The 16,811-nt window shown below is 40.5% G+C and overlaps 1 protein-coding gene across 1 annotated transcript; it reads right to left on the bottom strand.

The window, feature by feature from the left end:
- Nucleotides 1–667: 667 nt before the first annotated feature.
- Nucleotides 668–16,305, bottom strand: atos (atos homolog atossa). The gene is made up of 9 exons (XM_018502337.1): nt 16,236–16,305; nt 6,467–6,684; nt 5,737–5,960; nt 5,188–5,410; nt 4,802–4,970; nt 2,142–4,701; nt 1,542–1,863; nt 1,195–1,394; nt 668–970 (listed from the first exon to the last, which is right to left on the bottom strand). The coding sequence occupies exons 2-9, from the start codon at nt 6,680–6,682 to the stop codon at nt 802–804; spliced, it is 4,083 nt and encodes a 1,360-aa protein (XP_018357839.1). The 5' UTR covers nt 6,683–6,684; nt 16,236–16,305; the 3' UTR covers nt 668–801.
- Between the last annotated feature and the right edge of the window lie 506 nt (nt 16,306–16,811).

Genomic DNA, 16,811 nt, shown 5'->3' with positions numbered 1-16,811 from the left:
GTTTGTAATAAATATATTATAAACTTCTATTTCTTTCTTACGCTTTTGTATTTTGTTTATAACGTTTTTTAAGTAAGTGTTACAACTTACCCGTGTTACTTTTGACCCCAGTCTCCTCTATTTATATGCAGCTTTCTATACTGCAAGCACGAACCACGGATCAAAATGAGACCGGGAGTGTAATCGCAATATTCGAGTCAATTTTACAAACCATTCGTGTTGGAACTGTTAGTACGCAAAAGTTAATTCTATACCGGGCAACGCAAACGGCCCGAACTAATAATTTCGTAAAAAAGAAAGAAAAAAGAAAAATATATTGCAAATATAAATTATTATTCCAACATGAGCGGTTAAATTCATTCGTAATCTTTCGAATTTTTCTCATATTTTCGCGCGTTTTCGATTCTCAATCTCTCTTAACCCTTTGCGATCTAAAATAATTTATAAAAGAAATAATGTTCCGTAATAATTTTGAGAGTTACATTTTTATCATCTCATAATATTATTATAATATATAATATAATCGATTAACACATAATAACTTATATCCACAGAAGATACATAAGTTATTATGCCAGTTATCAAGTCAGAGAAATTAATTATAATAAGTTACAACATATTCAAATTATTTTTTCCATTACTTAAAAAAAAATTGTAATTATCTGTATCGCAAAGGGTTAAAAGAACAAAAATTGATTTCTAATTTGATCTTATTCGATCGTTTGTCGATCACAGTTCGACTTGAAAGGGACTGGGCGGGCGGAACGATTGGCAGCAGCCCCATGGAAAATACCACGTGGCTCAGCACCTTGGCGAAAATTTTGGATTTGTAGGACCGTGGATGTAACTCCTGAGTTCTTTCGGCGGTTCCGAGCCCAAGTCCGACGCCGTGTCCACGTCCGACTTCCGACAGATGATCATACGTATGTCCGTATGCAGGTAAACTCGACCTGATTTGCTGGACATAAATCTAGAAGAAAAGTTTATACGTGCGTTTGTTATTTCTTCCAGTCTATATCTAGCACAAAAGCCGATTTCACAAAATGTTTCTTAAACATATATCAATTTTTTAATTCTTTAAAATTTGTAATTGGCGTTTTACGTAACGTATAATTTATATATCGGCCTGTAACGGTCTGTGATTGCTTGTGTAATTTATTTTTAAAACTATTTAACTATACAAATGGAACATACCTAAGGTGAACGAGGTAGCGTAGTGTTTTGTCCCGCAGTGTTCTTTGACGTAAAAAAGTATGAGATCGCGGCGGCATATCGGAAAGATCGTACAATACTACGAACATCTTAACGACTGTACCCAACGGATTCAGAAGAGTCACTTGAATGGTGCCACTTCTTGGTACTTGATAACCCTTTTTCTCAAGATTAATATGAGCCTGTAAAATAATCACACGAATCATCATTACGAATATGAAAGAAAAGTGGGAATCTGTAATATCTCTTTATTGAATAATTATTGGTAATTTGTATCGGTGAATTATTCAAGATACACATTGCAATCGATTGTTTGAAAAAGTACGTACAAGGTATGGTGTGGAGACTTTATCGTTGTCACCGAGTGTATAGAAAAACACAGTGACTGGAAGCTTCTGGTGTTTCGGGCAGAAGGAACCACTGGCCCCGACTTCCGCTGTGAAACCGTGAACCGTGGACACCGGTTCGAGTCTACCGTTCAACGCCGATTCCTCGAAGCTGCCTAGAAGAGCATGACTCTGTGGCCGGTGGTGGGAGCTAGACCGTCTTTTGGGTGTCTCTTCGCCTTCACCAGCGGTTTCTGCGTCGCGATCGGTTTCTTCCAGCGAGACTGCACCCGGACTCGGCGGTGTATTTAATTCAAACAAAGCGCTAAAAACGCGAAATGTCTCTTTAAAGAAACTGTACCGATATCAACTTGAGGGCATCAATAAAAAGTATTGCACTCTAATCTTGGATACTTTCAATTACAATTACTTTCCATTTTATATATTATTATTACTAATGTAATAGTAGGCAGACAAAAAACTTTTAAAAAGAAAATTATTGCACAAATAATTCTCCTAAATTAAACTTATAATTTTATAATATTATAAATTATAATGCTATTCACTGATGCCGCTCAACCGTATCGTTTTCCGACTACGTACTTTCTTTTAGAGGAGACGGAATTCAAACTGCTGTCGTAATCGAAACAACAGCTGCCTCTCCTCAATGGCGCTGGACTAGAGGTCAACGGCAAGCCAGTCCTGCTATGGAATACCATCGACGCCGCGTTTTCCAAGGATCTGCGGAATCTCTCCTGTTCGAGCGCAGACGGCACATTCTTATCGACAGCCTCGTCGTCTCCTGTCTCTGCGATACTGTCATTGTAATTGTTGCTTCGTAGCTTGGAAGACGAATGTCCGCTCTGCGGAATAGTTGGAGTTATCAAATTGCTCTTCTGAAGAGCAGCTACATCCTTTGTAATCTCGTCCTGCTCTTTATTCTTAAAAGATTCTTCGAGTAGCCGCCTGTCGCAATGATTCTGCTGGTTGTTTAGGCCCTCGGAATCGCACTCGCGATCATTATTATTTGTACTATGTTGTATATTGCGTGGCTTTTGATGTGCGTCTTTTGTACTGAATATCGCAGCATCCTCTTTTTCCTCGGTAGCCTCCGGGAAATTAGTGAAGTCGATTCGCCGTTTCGTCTTGCTGTACCTTGCACTATGTAGATTCGGTTGTTCGTTGTTATAGCGAAATGATGCCGTAGTAAAGCGTTTCTTCAGCGTCGAATTCGGCGAGGTCTCCGATGAGGAGGAACTCTCGTCCGCTATCAAAGGAATTGTCTTATCCACTGTGTCTTTCTTGAACATTTGCCGAAACCGATGAAACCTTTTATTCAGCGGCAACGATTTCTCGTCATTGGACGAAATGGTTCTATGGTCCTGTTGATCAAGCTTTTCAATGCTCGAAAAGTGAGAATCATCGTCACTACTGTCATCGTCAATACTAGTCGTCGACCTCGGTCTGGTCCCGTTTGGTGAAATATCTGACAAGTCCTTTCGGTCCTTGCTAGTTCGCAGAATGGCTCCGAGCAGCACGTCAGCTTTAGTAGAAACATTTCGTAAACGATTGGCATCCTCGTTCGTATGTATTTTCGCTTGCGAATCCTCATTTAATTTGTTAGTACCTTCACCAAGTTTTGAACGTGCAGGTTGATAAACATTTTTATCGTAATAGATTCGGTCTAGAGGGCTTGAATGTTCTTCTGGTACCTGATGATTTATCTTTTTGCACAACCCACGGCTACAATCCTCGCAAGATTTAAGTGTACAAACTGGAACTGTTCCAGGATTTATCGAATTACTCTGAACTATCCCTTCCTCCCAACATTTTGTTGTAATTTTCTCTGTCACATCATCATTGACCCTTTCAGATCGCTCTCCGCGTTTTCTCACATTCTTAACAGTAGCTCTTCTACGCCCCGACGGTGTTCTCGCTCGCAATACCGCTAACACTTCGTCGACCTCCCGTTGACTCAATTCGAGATTGCAATTCTTGAACTTGATCTCGTTTGTACCTTGTTGCCCGTTTGAATGTTCCGACTTGCTTTCGTTCTTCATTTTGTTATTATCAACGTAGCTCTTTGTTGCCGCAACACCCAAGACTCTTCCAGGTACTTTGCTGAACCAATCCAGAAACCCTCCTTCTTCTCTCTTTTCTTTCTCGTCTGGCGCCGATAGTTTCCACATTAATTGATTTAAGTCTGGCTTTCCAGTTTTTCTCTGATTACTCTTAATGGTACTTTCTTCTTTATTAATCTCTAATGCATCTTGACCGGCTGATACTTGCGCTTCTTCGACAATTTTATTTTTTGGGTAACTTTGATGTACGCTGCAAGCAGAATTATCTAACGTTTTTTGCGTCCATTTATGCGTCGAAGGACCCGGATTTGATTCATGGAAAGGATTCGGTTGAGCGTAGGGCTTGATTACAGCATGATTAGATGTAACAGCTGGCGGCTTGTAATTTTTTTCGGAATCATTAAAACGAGACTCCTTCGCACTGCGAAAGCTTTGGAACTTACTATTCATATTGCTATTCTGCCAAGAGGAGACGAAGGACCAACTCGTGGGAGCGAAAGGACTAAGATTGTGTAATATCCCACTACTCTTTGCCGCGGATATGATATCCGAGGAGCTACTGGGCCCTCTTCCAAGATTAGAGTTCTTAACGGAATTGTTGTAGCCTTCTTCGACCCGATCAGTGTTCTTTGAATTGGCAATCTCTGCAACTTCTGTCATTGTATGCTTGTAGTATTTCCCCAAATCGTGTTCCAGATCCTCGATCTTTAGATGTACTTTGAAGCAACGTTCGAGATCCGAGTTTCGATTATTGTGAGTTTTCACCTCATTCTTGTTTTCTACTTCTCTATTGTGGAGAATCCTCACTCTACGGTTGTTTACTAACTCGGCAGAGTTTCTCATTAAGCTCGAGCTGGTGTTGTCTCTTACCTCTTGCACATATTCTTGAACGGACGGTAACGGTACCGGTTGCGAGTTCACACAAGGACTCTCCGCCGGACCACAAGGAAGCGATCGACGACGCTTCCGTTCGCCATTAGATCTAATGGTAGGCGATAGAGGGGATACGTCCTCTTCTTCACAACGACAGTCATGCTTGCCAGACTTGTTACAAGTGGTTTGTAGTCTGTCGTCCACTAGAACTATTAAAAAAAAGCGATTTATATTTAATTTATGTTCGAATAAAAATTGTTAAGATAATTAGGAATCTCCACACACATCAATATATTTATAGTTTATTACCAGGTAAGACGAGACCCTCTGGATTTTGCGCGCTACCAGATCCTATCGGGACACTCTTGGTGGGTGTTAACGCCCTCGCGATATCCTCTTCATCTTTTTCTTTTTTCGGGTGTAACGAACACGTGAGTATGGGTACCTCTTCCATCCGCGGCAGTGCCCACATAGTCACCTAAAACAAAAATATGATGCCAATTATTACATCGATTTTAATCTTATCGATTTGTATTGTATATATTTGTGATACCCAGTGAGAAATGACAATGAAATCGACGTCGAATCGACGTCGATTTGATGTCAATTCGATGATTTCGATGTCGAATCGACATCGATTCGACGTCGATTCCATTGTCATTTCTCACTGGGTATAATCTTATAATATTACGTACCTTGATGGAATTTCCGTCACCATTACCAGCCAGAGGAAAGGTGTGCTCCACTGACGTCTCTCGGAATTTACTGAGATTATCCTCATTGTGCGATACGATCCGGGTGGCTATGTAGCTCGGCTCCGCGCCGTTGCTGCGCGACCACCATGCTGCAACCTGGCTGAAGTGTAACCGTGAACGCACTGCTTGGTATAATCCTTGAAAATTCATTGGTTCCTGGCTCCTAAAAGCAACCGGATACAGATATATAATATTTAAAAAAACTTTTAATAAATTTAGAAATATTACTAGAGCTTAGAGACTTGAAAAATCAAATTGAAGAAATAAAGATATTCAGTGAAAGATTCAATGAATAAATATTATTACGTTAAAAATGATCTGATATCGAAATTAAAATATCCCATCGTTCTCGACATGTATAATTTTTTAGATTCATATTTAGGCTGATCAGTTGACACTATTATCTATTCATACTTGTCTTTATTTCTTCAATTTTCTTTTGTAACTAGATTTATTTTGCAGCACAAAATGAAATAAAGCGCGACTTACTTGCTCGGGACAACGCAGATACACCAGTACTCCAGTAACATCTCCGAAGCGCATTTTTGCCATGGTGAAATGGATAAGGACGGCACAGGATATACAGGATATTTGCAAGTGGACTTTGCCAAACCACACGGACAATCGCTGCACAAAAGCACCTCCACGCACAGGTACGATCCAGTAGCGAGGCGTTCCGTGATCTCCTGAATTAGTACTCGATATCGATTGCACTTGAAAAATTAAAGAAAAAATGTAGGCAAAAAAGTTTTCATAACAGATAAAAAGATAAACTGTCTTTATTGTGTATTATAGTCGATCATGTCATACTTTCTGTGAAAATATATTTTAACGTAATGTATAAAATAAATAATAAATATACAGTTTTTTTCAAAAATAATTTCCAAATTTTTTCTGATAAAGAAAATTTTACAATTTGTATCTTTGCATTTGTAATTTGTTCATTTTTTATAGGCCTTAATTTTTACAACTATTATACGTTAACGATTATTTCTATTATTTAATCATTAAAAAGCATTAAGAAGTTTGCAACAAATACATATGTTATTTCCTTTTTTGTAGCATTTCAATATTTTTAACAGTAAAAATTACAATTGTTTCGTTTAATTGGTAAACGAACGAATTTCTTCGACGGCTTTTATATTCCTCTGGCAAAGCTGCGCATAAGTAGGTCGCCTAGGAACAACGGAGAGTAACGGGGACACCATATGTTACGTACCAGATAGTTATTTTCCTCGCACACGTGGTCGTTTGGAACCGCCTGCATAGGCGGTGCGCAGTGTGGGCCCTCTTTGTAGCCACGCGGAGGGCCCTGGATTCTCCCTTCGCACACAAGGACTCCAAGGGCTCGAAACACACTAAGAACACCACCCCGACCGCCAGCCCCGTTCGGGCTGGAGGTGCCTCCTCCCGTCACCGCACCTAGGCAGTGCATACCTGTAACGTAAGAAGCACCGATGTTGATCACATCCGTGACCTACGAAAGAAGGTTATTCAATAAATACCCATATAGGTTATTCAATAAATACCCATATAGCACAGAATTTCGTAACAGTAATATTGCTGCAACATACAATGTTGCAGCGACTTTTGTACAACTCCATTTGTGCTGTAGAGGTATTGAATGCAATAAATTGAAAAGTAATAAAAAAAGGAATTTGAGAGATTAAAATTAAACACGAATTTAACGAAAGTACAGATTAGGAATGAAATTTAGCGGTAAAAGAATATAACATTCATATACAATATATTGTATTTTTTTGAAAAGTATTAGAGTCATCTATATACTGCCACTTGCACCCAATTCCTCCACTGTTTTCTTCCAATTAGAGTCAGTTAGGCTAAGTTAATTAAATCTCCTTTTTCTATTTGTACTACTCAAGAGTAGCTTTGCTCAAGCAGAATTTTAATTCGAACGTAGATGATCAAAGTATCCAACACTAAAAGTTAAGAAAAATTTACAGAAAAAGATGACAAATTCCTCTGACGAAAAATCCATTTCAAGTTGCATATGAAAGAACTAATTAAAGGAATGGAAAATCGAGTGATAAAAGTTACTCTTATTATAGTATTTATATAACATCTGAAGAGAAGAGTATCATCCCGATGTTCATCAATATATTGAGATATATTTGTAGTGAAAATGCGAAAAAAAGGAAAACGATAAATTTAAATGTCAAATAAGTGTGCCAAGTGACAATGCCAAAAAATGGCACTCTTGCAAAATGGAGTACAAGCACGTAACAACTTTTATCAAATCTCCAAATGTTGTTGGAAGCTTATCGCCGAGCGATCGGGATCGCTTTCCGATCTCGAAGCACGCGTCGCGCGGGCCAACGTGCTCGAGACGGCTCGTAGGAGCCTTCTGGATTTTTGTCGTCCCTTTAAATTTGTTGTTGTGTCACGTCCGCAGGACTGGTTATAGCCACTGCGCGTAGTGCACGTGATGAAAGAAAACAAGGTGCAGTTCGCGGCCTGCCGCAGCGGGTTACAGGTTTCCTGAATGGTTAGTACAATACTGGTAGGGCCAATGCGACTCGCATATCGCCGATTCAGTTTTGCTGACGATCGAGTGTAGACGTTTAACGCCTTTTTAAGCGACACGTTTAAATCGCAGGAATGGAAACTACAAACTCAATGAGTTCGAATGCTGGTATACATACGAGAAAACGAGACGTTTGTTGTTATCCTAAATCCATCTCCTCTTATTTTACGAGATTGGTAACTAAAGTAAAAAGAAATAATGCTGATTTCTCGATGTAACGTACGCTATTAAATAGACAGAAATCTTTTAATTTATGAGATAACGCAGTTGCGTAAATTACTAGTCGAACGACTCGTAGACGTCTCTTTAATTAATAGTGTCCTAAATATCACTATCTCGGTTTCGATTCATTATCACAATAAGTGACGATTAAGTAGTCAAGTTCATCAATGATCGATTATCAATTAACGTTTTCACATAGTTTTCTATCGACAAATAAGATAAGATATATTTCGCTGCGATAATATTTGTTCAAATGTATTAACGCACAACCAGATTTCATTATGTTTAGAAAAAAGGTTGGCACGCCCAGGAAAAAGTACAATGAACAAAAGAGCACGAGAACGGAATAATCCCCCCCCCCCCCCCCGGAATTAATCTCTAGCTACGTCCCTGCGCAGTTAGCGCGTACACGAGAAATTGTTAACTGAAGCGACAGAAGCCGCCTTCGATTTTCGACGAGCCGCACGTTGTCGGGGAGGCGGACGAAAGGCGATGTCTCGAGCGGGTGAAAGAAAATTATTCAGCGTATCGTGAATGCACGCGATCGAACGGGTCGCGAGAGCGCTTAACGTCGCGTTACATAAACGGAAAGCTAACACACGAGCGGAAACTCGAGGTCTCTTAATATCCACTCTCGCTGCCCACGTTACGTCAGCGAAACACCAGCCAGTCGCTTGCCGTCCGGCTGTCTCGCCGTGATTTTTCGTCTTTTCAGTCTTATCGAGCGAAATTGAAGACGACACACGTGGGACGTGCGTCAATTTCTTTCGATACATCCCAACCATGCACTAAAGTTCGCCACGAATAATCGAAAAGCCCACCTGGGAATTGACTTGGAAACGAAATCCGGATTTTTACATTTATATTTCGCAATTGGAAGAAAACTTTAATCTGTTTGATATATCACTCTCTAAATTCTTTAAAGTGGAATCACTCTAAAGAGTGAAAATTAAATCTTGCAAAAAGAGTGAGATTTCACTCTTCAAAGTGAGGTTCAATCTAAAGTTTTAGAGAGCACGTTGCACGCGTATTTGACGTTTGCGCAATGCAATAATGAATATGAATATCGATGAGACGCGTCATATTAGCATAAATACGGTGAATAAAAGTCGTTTCGCTATCTCATTAATTTGCAAAAAAGCTTATCTCGGGAGTTAACGGTGAACAATGAACGGACGTGGGCGACACGACATCCACATCCGTTCCTGAGGACGGAGGAGGGAGATCCGGTGGAGTGGGAGGGGGGGAGCGACGGCGTGTATCGATGGCGTCGTCAGCTGAGCGCACCGCTCACAGCTGGGCGCGAGCAGCGACGCTGTCGCCGAACAGCTGATCGCGTCGTCGCTGGTCGTCGCGCTGTCAGAACATGGCGAGCCAGCGCGCATTGCGGACCGCCGCGGCAGCGACAAGCACGTCCCGTCCATTTTCAGCTCGCGCTGATCACGGACCCATGCGATCCCAGGGCCGTACGGGGGACGTGGATACGTTTCACGCCTCGAGGAATTAATATACATCCGCGGATGTTACGAGCTCAGCCTCGTTTATGAGTCAGAAGTCTATATGAATCACGCGCGAGTTAGGTCTTAGGTCTTACTTCTGATTCAGGAAGCCCATGTAATCTTCTCCGAAGACGATTATTCAGCCGCGAGAAACGGAACTCGAGGTTCGCCTTATGAGACTTCGATTAAACTCCCCTCCTTCGAATCGGGATACAAATATTAGATGCAAATAGACATGACTCTTGACATGACTAGAAAAAAAAATGCAAATAGGAAGGATACAAAAACATCACAAATGTCAGATTAATTCTCAAGATGCATCTGTTGATCGTGTTCTTATTTAAATTGAGACTAATTTCCTTCGTGTTTCTCGGCAGTAGGGATTATCCTTTGAACTATTACCTATTTTGAACGTGCAAGCGATGTTCACGCTTGCAGATGCGGATAACGAAGGCTTAAAGGTTCTCTCGGCTTTATACGAAGACACGTCATACATAATCATCCTGTCATCTTCATTTATTTCTCCCTGGTCTGCCTGAATGAATAAAGGGTAAAATACAAAGTTTAAAAAAATAGAGAACGCGACAAAGGGATACGACTTTCTATTGCAAATACGTTACGACGTGTATACGAAATTCCTTTTCGATTATTTGAGCTCGCAAGATTTATATTAATTTAATTTTTTCTACCTTTTCGATAGAAAAGAAACCAAGCATGTTAGGTTTTGTTTAAAGTAACACGCGGCGTCTACGTCGATCTTGTCCGTTCTTCGACTGGCAAAGGAACGCTTTCAAGACTGCCCAGAAATAAACTCGCTCTTCCGGTAGGTTTGTCGGCATTTACGATGGCGAAACACAGCACTATCGACAAGAATATCGTGCGTATTCGCGGCGCGTACATTTAACCCTTGAAGATATAAAAAAAACTTTGTCTCATTATCGCGTTTCCTAAGTTTTGATCTTCGATATCATATTACAAGAGAAGAACGTTGAAAAATTTTTCAAACAAGTTTTACAGATCAAATATTTGGATTTGTAATGACTCGTGATATTTTCAAGATCAACGTTTTCATGAAGTAATACGCGAAAGAAGGTCTCTCCATGTAAGAAAAATGCATTAATCGCCGTTGGCTTGACCTTTAGCTTTAATATCTACTCGTGCGGTAGTCAATTAATCGTATTTGTTCACAGCTGCGTTCCACGGCCAGTTTCCTGCTTACGGAATTCAAGTAAAATCGATGTCTTTCAGCTAGGTCACCTAAAAAAATCCAGAACGCCTATCTACCGGGCGTTCTGCATTTTACGAGCACACGAGAGCTCGAAACTGGGTCGACTGGCCCAAGTAAGGGGGAGCATGGTTTCCGGACGAACCTATGTCCCGATTGTCAGAAAGACAAATCTTCAGTAATAATGGTAGTCATTTTTCTTGAAACCTGCAAGGTTTTAGAATTCCAAATGAAATTGCCAATTCTCTTAAGGATTACCGAGAGTAATCTTATTATCGCACGAAATGAGACGACTGTAAAAATTGAATAAAACACAAGACTCGTTTGCGAAAGATCAAAAATATTCAGGAATATTCAGGCCAATACAAGACTACAAAATCCAGATTCATATTGGCTCGAGTAGCTTTATTTAGTAAAAAATTACAGCGATATACGACATCCGTAATATAAATACGCGTATGTAAGTGGCGTGTTGAATTTGAACGCGAAACTTGAAATAGACATTGTTGATTCCGACTGTTTAGCAATGCAGCGACTTAACAAAAACAAAACACTAGTGCACTGGTGAAAGCGAGTTTCGATGGTTCGGGGGAGAGAAAGGAATCATTGATCTGATTTCTTTCGTAAGAGTAACTAGATGGTATATTTATAAGACAATTCACCTTCCGTGAAACATTGCTTTTCATACAAAATCAGCTGTATTGAATATAAATTTTACATTAACGAGAGTACAAGATACATAAATTTTATTCTGCATTTACTCCTATCTTAAGCTTTACGTCACGTATACTAAAAAGATTAAACATTCCTTCTTTGTGTTTCAGATCCTACTATCTTTCCTGATTAAGCTCGCGGACGGCTCGTCGAGATGTGGAGAACATCTTCGGCTTCGAATAAAGGTTTCTGCCTGTGAAGGCAGGGCAAACTGAGACCGGGGAGGGTAACGAGGTCAACTGGTGGGAAGCAGTGGGTGCAGATCTAGGTTACCTGTATATTATGCAACCAACACTATTGTAATTTCATGATTGCGCGTGGTAACACATGCCTACGTGCGCAGAATGCGCAGCACGACTACGAAAGTAATTGTATGCATTTCGATGATGCGACGATTATATATTCGGTCGACAACAGAAATATTCACGTCGCCTTAAATCAACCTATCGCAAAAAGCTCTCCAGCGATCTCTTACTACTTATCGGAGTCATGAAATCTACTGCAGAATTACAAAGGAGAACGGTAATGATCTATAGTTGAATTATCTAATCTGCAAAGTCCTAGAATTGATCGAGTGTTCTCTCGACAGCGTCGATTCGATTGCTGCTTAGCAACAACGCCAGAGGCGAGCAATCGTATCTCTTCAATATTTCACATTGCACATCTCTTTCTCTCTTTACACAGTTAAATGTTATACTTCCAATCTACCAACGTTCTTCTTCGTTCTTTCTAGAATTTTGCTTGCCGAGGAAAGACTTCCGCATTTGTACTCGGCACAATTATTTGACAATTACAAATGCTCCGATATGTGGGCTTTCACGAAAACTTGGAGTTACCAAGTGGTCCATGGTGAAAGCAATAACACCGCGAAAGGAGGCCAGTGTTTTTGAGGGAGTGCTTTTGGAGTATCTAATACGTGTATATTTCTGTTCGCTACCGCGCGTCTCCTGATATCGCGGGGCCTTACGTAATGTGTAAAAGATAGAGGACAAGAGAGAGATAGAGAGACCGAGTGCGTTTCCTAGCGCGTGCAGCCTTGCCGAGGGACGACGACGACGGTGCAACGCGCTGCACCTTCGGGCCGCGGGTCGCCTATAAGCGAACCTCGTATTTATAGGCACTCGCTATCAAGGCCGATTCGCAATTTTAACTCACATGGACACGCGCGAGACCTCGCGTGACGCTTTTTTTTTTTCTTCAACGCCCTGAGAACCAACCATATTACTTTTATCGACGCTTCAGAAAGGCCCTCCTAAGCAGAAAGTGGTACGCCTTACCTACAGTAAGAATTCTGTCGCGTTTGTACATTCAGCGGAATACATCAAAGTAGAATAACGTTAATTGAGCAAAAAGACACGTCGACCATCAATTAGAATTTACAAACGAAATCAGTAGCGCCAGTCGAAGTTAGATGTATTCACATCCATATATTTATACACTGGAGAAAATATACTGAATTTTAATAATTTGTTCGAATAATGTCAACTAAATATTTACTAAATATGAAAATATATCTATCTATTTGTATAAGAACCAATAATTTGATTTAACTATTATTTCTTTCTATTAAGTAAATATTTAGATACTGTAAGTAAAGTGTTTAGTTGATATTATTTAAATATTTATTAAAATTACAGAGTTGTCACAAATTTCTCATTCTAAAATTCTGTAACATTTCTCCGATTTCCAGATAAAATTTTACAATTTTTCCTGATGCTTTCAATAATATTTAAAAATTTTTTATATATTTATTCTGAATTGGAAACCGTTTAATACTTTATTAAGGGAGCAATTTAACATAGCAACGTTAATTACTATTAATGTTGCTAATACTGCTTGCATTTAATTATTAAGTTAGTAATTCAAAATTGCGTAGGTGTAATGTACGCATATTAAACTTTTCTAAAGCCAAGAATTTAATTACCAGAAAATTTTGCAAAAATCCCTGAACTTTTTCCTAATTTCTCTGACTTTCAGTTTTGTGACAACCTTGATTTAGTATACTTTTTTCTCAGTGTACAGCTATATAGTTATAAAGCTATAAAATTACTGGTGATACATTATTCACGCATAACTTTGCACTTTTCGCAGAGACGTGTGTGAATATTCGAATATTTACATAAGTCATTTGATATCTCTCGAACGTACGAAGCGAGATAATAACTCGATATACGCAAATTTATTTTTTAAAACTGACGACAATCCAGACTTAAAAGCGGCAGACTATAACGGATCTCATCTTGCGCTCGATCTTGCCGAATCCTCTTCTCCCTTTCGTGAGGCCGACACTCCACCTTGGGTGAAGAACGATCGGGAGAAGCCGAACCGACCGTGCACCGCGGGCGTCACCTTGAATTTTTTTTTTGGGTAGACATCCAAAACAGCTGGGTTCAACGAACGGCTGAGACGACGCCCCCGTTGTTTTGACACGGTTCGCTCCGGGGGAGAGAAAAAGATGCACATTTCTTCCGACTGCGTAGCCATAAAAGCTCAAGAGGCATAAACGCACTCGGCTGGACCTCGCAGCGAGCTGCCGAATTGCAATTTATTTATCAGAGCTCAGTAAACGATTGCAATTTAAACTTTTTCCATTTGGCTACGGCATGTCGAAAACAAAGAGATCAATTGATGTATACGTTTAAAAATTCTAGCTTAAAATCGCAATATTTTGCTCTCTTACATAATAAATATTTAAAAGGTATCGTGTTTCGTTGATTTATAACACGAATAAATAAAGCAGACTTTTTCCGTTATCCTACAGTTGGTTACAATATACATACTGTTAAATGTATGATGTCAAATTGTATCTAATTGGAGTTATTATTCCTATAGGTTGTCACAATGCTTCTGTACTCAATATATTGTTAATTATTAACTGAAACATGGAATTAAATAGTGGAGTTAAACAATAGATTTAAACAATTTAACTGAAGAAACTTATTAATTTTTGACTCAGATTTAGTTATTATTTACTAAGCACATACATTAAGATAAATACTATTTATTTTGAAAACAGTAATTTGAACAAAGAAATGGATTGATTAGACATAGTCGTTTTTTTAACCATACATTTAATATTAGAATAATACATTTTAACACACTTGGAAATAAAAATAACATATCATTTAACTTGAGGAATTCGTTTAGACTAAATCCTTTAATATTTAACATGTTTCGTAAAATATCGTCTTGAATGTACGTTAATTTTATCAAAGCGCAATTCTTTATCACGTCCCAAAAAGTAACTCGATTTTAAGTTGACCAAAATAAACAGCCGATATTACGAATTATTTAATCAAATTGTATTCAGAATAAATTTATTTCTCTAAATACTCGTTTAATCAAATCTTGTTTTTTAAATAATTCCTTCAATCTACGTAAACGCGATATGACGTAAAGTTTAAGACATCGAGAAGGAACAAGTTTACATTTATTAATTTTCAGGTGTCAGCAAACAAAATTAACTTGAAACACTTACAAAATTTATTCTAGATACCAATTATTCCTTTTACATCGAGAAGCATACAAGGATCGTTTGGAAAATTCCATTAAGGACAAAAAGGAGGTAACGAATAAAGCTTTGTTTGATCGTCGGTATATACAAATGTTTTAGTTCTTCAAAAGCCTCTACTAAATTCAATCCTGAACGTAACACAAAAAAGAATCGAAGTGTAAGTATTGGAGCCGTTGACGCAAGTACGTTTCATATTCTTCTCACGCTAGAAAAGTGCTATCGTAAGGGTAGAAGGGTTAAAATTCTCTCTCTCTCTCTCTCTCTCTCTCTCTCTCTCTCTCTCTCTCTCTCTCTCTCTCTCTCTCTCTGCTTCTCTCGTTCATTTCTCTATTCGTCATATGAAATCCAGTAGAGAAACCAAAGCTGAAGGAGAGCACTACCGAGGGGACAAATAACAATCAGCCGTCAGGCTAGAGCGACGAGCGGACAAAGGTACCCCCACCTAACTGTCACGAACAGCTGGAACACGACGCTGTGGCATGTCTGGAAATGTTCACGGAACTCAACGCTACGTCTGCATTTGTTAGACGTTTCGAGAAAGGCATGATTATATTTTTCTTTGTATCAACTATTATCAAGGTAATAAAGTCTCTAGAAAAGATCATTGAGAGGAACGGAATTCAAAGAGAAAGTCTTTTGTGTAGATTATCTCACTCGGAGCTTTTAAACTTCTCGGAGCGAATGAAGAAAAAAAAGACACATGTACGCTTTGAATTTGGAAGAGTTAAGAGAGTATCGTTGGACAAATCTCCCTGATTCGAATGACGAAATCCATCGCACGGAAAGTGACGCGAGGGAGAAGGAGCGTGCTGATTGGCATAAATTCTGCGAACAATACGTCGACTATGTGCCTGCAGTGGAACGTCTCAGCCTTGATCGAGGCACTCGCACGTCAAAGTTCTTCGCGTCAATCTCACGTCACGAATACGGCTTCTCGGAGCGATACGGCTGCGTTAAACGCAATCATCGAGTCCGAGGGTAATCGACGACGATTTCGCGAGGAAACGCTTTCTCTTAGGAGAGCGCCCTCGCTCGTGTCGTGGAACGGGAATGGGGACGAATGGGTGAAACAACGAGCGCGCTGTCACACGTACACTCGCGAGAGGGGGAGAGAGAGAGAGAGAGAGAGAGAGAGAGAGAGAGAGAGAGAGAGAACAAATGGGAGAATCGCGCGATGACGAGCACGACGATAACGACAATGACAACGGTAACGAGGACAACAAAGACGATGACGATGACAATGAAAAAAATGTGTTCAAGCTCGTTTACCGATTCGTAGCGCTCACGCGAGTCTGCTCACGATCCCACCGACGAGCCTGGAGTCGTTCCCGTGGGTCAAATGATCCCGTCGACGGGCCCCATGGCAGCCGACCGTCGGCGCAGCGTCGCGTGGATGATGACAACAATGACAGCCGATCTCCTTCTCCTCCACGCGGAGGGACGCGGTGCTCAACTCAACTGTCGCGACAGCCGCTGCGACACGCGAAACGCCAGACGAAAAAACACACGGAGCGGCCGAGTCGGAGTCGGAGACGAGGAAGGGGAAGAACAGAGAACGCGGCCGTCAGCCGTCGACTGGCGCAAGCGACCCGCTCGATGGTCTGTTGCCAACTGGCTTGGCTTGACCCCGCGAGTCGCGACTGCGAGCTGCGAGACTAGACGCGCAGAGACCCCGCCGTCAGCGGCGTGCGGTATCGGTTGCCGTTGCCGTTGCGGATGCGCGACTGATCTGATAGCCGCCGACCTATCAGCTATCGGCGGCGCTCCACAGCGCTCTGGAACCCGCGTCACCCGCGTGTCGCTCGCGCCGCTCTCTTCGTCTTCGCGGACAGGATTCGACGTTCG

This window comes from Trachymyrmex cornetzi, unplaced genomic scaffold (genome assembly GCF_001594075.2).
Source record: "Trachymyrmex cornetzi isolate Tcor2-1 unplaced genomic scaffold, Tcor1.1 scaffold147, whole genome shotgun sequence".
Lineage (NCBI taxonomy): Eukaryota > Metazoa > Arthropoda > Insecta > Hymenoptera > Formicidae > Trachymyrmex > Trachymyrmex cornetzi.
This window is presented reverse-complemented; position numbering and strand designations above follow the sequence as displayed.

Bases quoted from the DNA above. Each gene is read 5' to 3' on its own strand.
- atos (XM_018502337.1), bottom strand. From the start codon at position 6,682: ATGCACTGCCTAGGTGCGGTGACGGGAGGAGGCACCTCCAGCCCGAAC. The intron at 5,961-6,466 runs GTACGTAACATA...TAATTTTTCAAG, and splicing joins GCGAGGAAAATAACTATCTG to TGCAATCGATATCGAGTACT. The intron at 5,411-5,736 runs GTAAGTCGCGCT...GGTTGCTTTTAG, and splicing joins ATCTGCGTTGTCCCGAGCAA to GAGCCAGGAACCAATGAATT.